The sequence below is a fragment of the Sesamum indicum genome, linkage group LG2, assembly GCF_000512975.1.
Source record: "Sesamum indicum cultivar Zhongzhi No. 13 linkage group LG2, S_indicum_v1.0, whole genome shotgun sequence".
Classification (NCBI taxonomy): domain Eukaryota; kingdom Viridiplantae; phylum Streptophyta; class Magnoliopsida; order Lamiales; family Pedaliaceae; genus Sesamum; species Sesamum indicum.
Genome location: NC_026146.1, coordinates 13,877,090 through 13,883,365, shown reverse-complemented (window position 1 = coordinate 13,883,365; position 6,276 = coordinate 13,877,090). Strand labels below are relative to the sequence as shown.

Genomic DNA, 6,276 nt, shown 5'->3' with positions numbered 1-6,276 from the left:
CGATAAATTAGGACTCAGAAGTTCAAAAGTTCTGTGCATTATTTATTCTCCAACATGCTTGGATTGTTCAGTTTTCAAGGTGGCAAGTTTTCGATGGTGCCAGTGAAAACACTGGGAAAGGAGATTTTGTCATGTTGAGAAGAGGTTCTGAAATTTTCCTTCTCAACTTTCAATAAGGTGTGTTGTAATGTCCGTGCATATTTTGGGTCATGGACTAAGTGATGTTTCACAATCTTTTGACACTTGTGAAGCTAAATCTACCGCGTAACAAATAGTATGATGATTTCATCTTCTATTAAAATGTATTTCAACTACTTTGTAGAGATTGTATTGCATTTCTCAAGATTGGCAACTTTTGAAATTGTATCAAATAAGGAATACTGAAAACCTGGATCCATTTGCCCCCAATAAGCAACTTGAAGGAAAATATAGCCCTTGTCCAAAGCAAAAATCTTATCTACACTGTCTTTTTCAGTCTCTCATGGAACTATGATTTCGTTTATTGAATGGTCTCACCCCCTCAAGATTGTCCTCATTAAGATACCATTTCGATTGTTTTGCGCTTATCAAGGCATTAAAGTAGCGTTTTTCCTTTGTTAAATCGATAATCCTTTGGATAGATTACTTTGCATGAGAAGTTTGTTAACCTTTTGTAGATCATCGGCTCTGCGGATATACTTGTAATTCTGAGTTCATACATCCACGACTCTGCTCAAACATCTTAATATCACGACGGTAGCTAAGTAAATGAAGGGAAAGGAAAAAAATCAATGACAACGGAAGAAAATACTTCAAGAAGAAATTATCCAGAACCACCGGATACATCCCAGGCCTTGATGAGTGCCTAACAGGCTCAGAAAATCTTGACCAACCTAAAATTGCTGCATTTCAATTTAATTTTAAGAAAAGGAAAACATTTGGTATTCCTTTATGTCGAATCTGCGAACCCGCAAACAACCAACAGCCGAAATCAGCAGGTTTCACATGCAACTCACACATCAGTTTCCTGATCATGATGGGCGGCCAGCCTGCAGTGGCAATAATAATGCAAAGAAACTGAGAAATGGTAACCTTTGCTGCAGTAGGATTTGGTGAGGAACATCCATCCATGGTGCGTTCTTTGTTGATTATTCAAAATCCGTACAGTCAGTTAGTAGTTGTCGTCGCCATTTACATTGGTCCGCATCCTATATTGACGACTGGGTTTCTGCAAGCTGTAACACTTATCAACCGCTGGAGACGGTTCATCTTCTTCCATTGCAGAGACTTCACTCTCTTGGGCGTCCTCTGCAGTGACGCCAATGGACCAGCTCTTGCTCTTAAGATTATCTCCAGTATTATGCTCGCTCCGACTCCTCTTTACCATTGAATCATCCTCTGGTTTCCTTTTTGGAGTGAACGTTATTGATTTTGGAATCTCAATAGAGGAGTCCTCAGATGAATCAGTGTTTCTTTTCCTTAAGTGATCAAAAAAGTCCATGTATGCTTTCCGATTGGATTGGTCGTCCATATCATCAGACGAATCAAACGTATAACGAGTGTATTTAGCGGGGTTCCTGATGTAGTCAGGAACAGCTGATGAAAAATGGGAAAAATCAGATGCCTGTTCCGGCACTGCACTGTAGTCCCCTGAATGAGACTCTGATGGCAAATTACTGGCTCCTACTGATTGCTCTTCTTCATGAGTCTGAGCTCTGCTTTCAGGGTCAACCATGAACCGGACACGTTTCTGAGACTTGGAATCCATCGAATTTTCTCTCTTCTTCAGGATGGATTTTGGATTATCACCATCTAATTCTCCTTTTTTAATATCTTCAGTCTCTGCATTCGCAGCTGCATGATTGTCAGAAAGTTGCAAGGTATCCAAACTTCCAGCAGCCTCCGCATCTTCTTTCAGTCTAATTTTAGCAGCTGTGTGATTTGCACGAGGATCTCTGACAGCAGCTTTGAATGAGTTAGGAAGCTCACCATATGTATTAAGTTCATCAATCCCATAATCAGCAAATTTCACATCCCTCATATATAAGCGGTCACCTGTCTGTTCTGCACCAACAGCCACTTTGTCATATTCATCTTCTTCTTCCTGCAAAATAAGAGAGAACAAATAGAAGTGAGACTCCATATTAGACAGCTGAAAGAGAGAATATGAAAGATCACTGAGGAAAAACAAATTTGTAATTTGTACACTAACCAAAAGGAGAAACAGTAAACCTTCTGAACATCAGGCAGTGTAAAGTGAAAAGTAGCATGCATTTAACATGACACCAATAACTTAGCCATCTACTCCATCAAAATAAGTTAAGCAATTCATAGATGCAGGCTAAAGATTTGATTGAGTGTTAAAGGTCAGGAAATCTCAACTGGACTTGAGCAGGGGCCAAATGTGCGACATGTAATCATTGGCTGATTGCATGTTCCTTAAATTTTAGGACATGTAACAATGGCATAAGTGCCACACACGTGTACCTTGACACCAAGTCCAACTATATATGATCCAGCAAATCACAAGCCTCGCAGAAATAAATAAAGGTCTACAGAAGCATCAATTCTTTAATTATTTCAACCTGGACGGCCAAATTCAAACTAACTGAAAGAATCACATCAAGTTAACTAGTAGCATTGATTAACCATACAATATCTCACAACTGCCATATTATTACATGGCTATCACCATAAAGTACAAAAAATCGTCTAATATTACAGTGCAATTAAAATTCGTGATGTGAAGCCTAGTATGTCTCAAGGGATTTATGCCCAACAAAAGATTAAACACCATGAGCAGAAGCCATTTGTGTTCAGTCAGTATATCCGGTTGCATTAGCAAGTTGCCAAGTCAGACAGCAAACATTGGGGGGTATTCATGAGGAGGCAAGTGTAAGATTGTGACGATGGCATTATATGCAAGTAGGCATTGGCGGTGGTCACGGTAGTAGAGAAAAAGGAGGTGAAGAGCTACAATCTGGGCCAAACATAAAGACCATAGCCACTCGCAAATAAACATTGATTACTGAAGAAGCTACAGCTAAGGTCAAAAATCAATATGGAAATGCCATTGTAGCATAAATCAAAACTGAACAACTACACCCCTCCTAAAAAAATCTCGAGGCATTTTTTCCCAAGGGATGACTGCTTCTTCGATTGAATCAATCATGTCTTTCTTCATTGACTGCTTCATCAACGAAGCCGAGATCAACGGGCTCTACTGAAGCAACTATTCGTTCTGTATCGGAAACTGGAATATATTACTATAACAATAGGTAAAGGAAAGGTATGGTCAAGGGCAATAGCAGTGGTTGTTTCACCCAGAGCTGGATGTTCTATTGAAGCTGCTTGATTTCGGTCAGTTAGTTTCTTTATTAATTTTCCCCTTCCACCAAACCAAAAAACCTCAACCTCCCAAGAACTAAAGATACTAGAACATTATATTATCAGTTAATGCCCTCCCCCACCCGCTGAACGTCAACAGAACCAACATTATCATTCCCACCTTACATTTCTCACGTCTCCCATCTGCATATTATTATTAGGATAAGGACCAGATAAACAAATTCACGCCAGTTAAAATGAATTACCTCATAGTCAAGGGTGCAGTCGCGACCAATATTGGATTGAACATCCAAATATTCATCCACACTAGTTTCAGCACTACTACTATTATTCCGACGACGCCTCTTCTTCTCACCGTCAACTCCCTCATCTTCTTCTTCTTCCTCTTCTTCTTCCTCTTCGTAGTCGCTCAAGTCCTGAAGATCCGAATCCAACTGATTTCGCACATCGGACGACCCAGATTCGACACCATCGTCGCGTTCTTCGGCTTCTTCTTTACGGCGATTCCACTCTCTCCTCTCGATTTCTTCGTCCGTTAGGGACCACAGGGAAGGGCTCACGCCCACTGACGACGGCGTGCTGCCGCCCAAAGCGCCGAAAGCCTTATCTACGCGAACCCTGAAGCTGTCTTCCATGGATTTCTTTCTCTCTACTTCTATTGGATATTTCAAAAAGTGTATGTATGCATTTTCATATATATACACATATACATGTGTGTTGAAGGCGGTGCTGGATAGGTAAATTACATAAAAACCCTTAAAAATACTTTTTTTTAATTTAATTTTCCGTAATTTAGATTATTAAAGGTTAATTATATATAGATCCCTCTAAAAATATAAAATCATAATTTCTCTCAAACTAATTTAAAAATTACTCTTACACCCTCTTCAAAAATATTCTATTTACATCTAATTCTATTTTGTTGAGTTTTCGACAAAAAAATAATAATGTAAAAAATATATATATTCAATTTTAATCCTTATTTTTAATATTCTTTTTGTATATTTTATATTTATAAAGAAAAAATTATAAGATATATATATGAAGTGAGATTAATATTATTTGAAAAAATATTATAAGTACAACATTATTAAATGACGAGTAAAATTAGAAATTTTTTTTATGATGTTAGCATTTTCATTTAAATCATAACAAAATGAGGTCAGGTGTAAATGGCGAATTTTCAAAAGAGGTTTTAAGTATAATTTTAAAACTTTTTTAGGTGAAATTGTAATTTTGTATTTTTATAAAGAGCGTGATGTGGTTGTGATTTTAACGAAATGATGAAATGGGGATTTTGCCTACTACACGATTGCGCACCAGGTGAAAATAATGTCGATCTTGAGAGAGAGTTTTTTATACCTATGAGAGGTCAAATCAATTAATAGTCCCCATAAAAAAAATTTTGAGTATTTATAGTGGTGTTAAAAATTATGTAATGTCTTCAAGTGTATGTGTTTATTGTATGACTTGCATGTAAAAAAATATTTTTTTACCCTTATAAATAAATAAATACTACCAACATATATGTAGCACCCCCTACTCGCTACATCTAATCATTTCTATTTCATCCTTTCTTTAATCAAAATTCATTCTATAAGTAATTCTAGTTCGATCAGTAAAATAAATTCTAATTTATCAATATAATATTATATATCACAATAGATAATATATACCACCAAAAATAATATTTACCCTAACTACATGTTCTCGTGTACATAACCTCAAGAAAAATCATACCACAACTTTAAACACAAATCCTGATAAAAGACCAGAATATTTACAACCCAACAATCAAAAACTTTGGCTTCAGAAATCACGGCTGACCCACCTAATAAAGACGACGGCACCGCTCAAAGTCAATGTGGCTAGTCAGTGTGACCTATCTCCTGAAAAGTACGTGGCAAGGAATGAGCTGCCTACTCAATAAGTATAGCTGATCAGTTTATATATACATACAGGCATCAATTTCACGTACATGCAGTCACATCGACTAACAGTCATTATCAATAGCAACAACAATTACAAGCAGTAATACCTATTCACAATTATAAATCAAGCTATGACATAATATTCAACATTATCGTTTATTAGGTAAGGGCCCCACTTACTCTAATTGGTATACATCAGTCAATGGTTTCGCCGGCCATCATCATATCATATACAGCACAGGATACCCGTTGTGTGATATCCTCACACTCTTTTACTTCAACTGTGTAGCAATATAGCACAGGACATCACAACAAACATGGTACCCCCACACCACCCCAGTGTGTAGCTAACAAGCACAGGATATTCCCTGCTGCCCCGGAATACCCCGGTACCCTACGCGCCATGGTACCTAGCTTAATTCACATATTTTTCATATCTCAATATCAATCACATTTTCATAAACCATTGACTGTGTTTCCAACTAGGTAAGCATCATCTTTTATTTCAATTCACGATCATCATTCTTTTCTTTATAATAATCACTTCCTCAACAACAACTCCTAATTTGATTTCATCAACAATCAATTATATGATTATCACATAATCATATCCCGCATATCTCTACATTACCATCACATACCACATAGTAACAATTTCACCGATATTCAAATAATCCACAGCTAATTATGTAAACAATCAATATACGAAAGCCACGTATAATAATATAAAGCCAAGTCCATGATCGCATCCAAGAAACCAATATATAAAATATATATACAATACTACACATATGGATATATATATAAATCCAATTAGCTATACTTACCTTAATCCCAAAATACTTCGATTCACGAGGAACTACTCAACTCTCTATCTTGTCGTCACGTCCTATAATAAATTATAATACGTATAATCAATATATTTAATTTACCAAATAATTCATAAGAATTCACTTAATCAAACCCCTTATGTATCCATAACTATCATTTTTAATAACATTCGTAAATTATATTACCA

General features: G+C 36.5%; 2 protein-coding genes across 2 annotated transcripts in view; one reads left to right on the top strand and one right to left on the bottom strand.

Annotated features, from left to right (window-relative positions):
• LOC105156101 (probable inactive ATP-dependent zinc metalloprotease FTSHI 5, chloroplastic) overlaps positions 1-460 on the top strand; it is a gene marked incomplete in the record, with an annotated part of 28,800 nt that extends 28,340 nt beyond the window's left edge. The window contains 1 exon segment of the mRNA XM_011072145.2: positions 1-460. Coding sequence (XP_011070447.2) covers positions 1-106 — 106 coding nt within the window.
• On the bottom strand, positions 772-3,997 carry LOC105156100 (neurofilament medium polypeptide). Its single transcript, XM_011072143.2, has 2 exons — positions 3,573-3,997; positions 772-2,083 (listed from the first exon to the last, which is right to left on the bottom strand). Exons 1-2 carry the CDS (start codon positions 3,960-3,962, stop codon positions 1,151-1,153), a joined length of 1,323 nt encoding a protein of 440 aa, XP_011070445.1. The 5' UTR covers positions 3,963-3,997; the 3' UTR covers positions 772-1,150.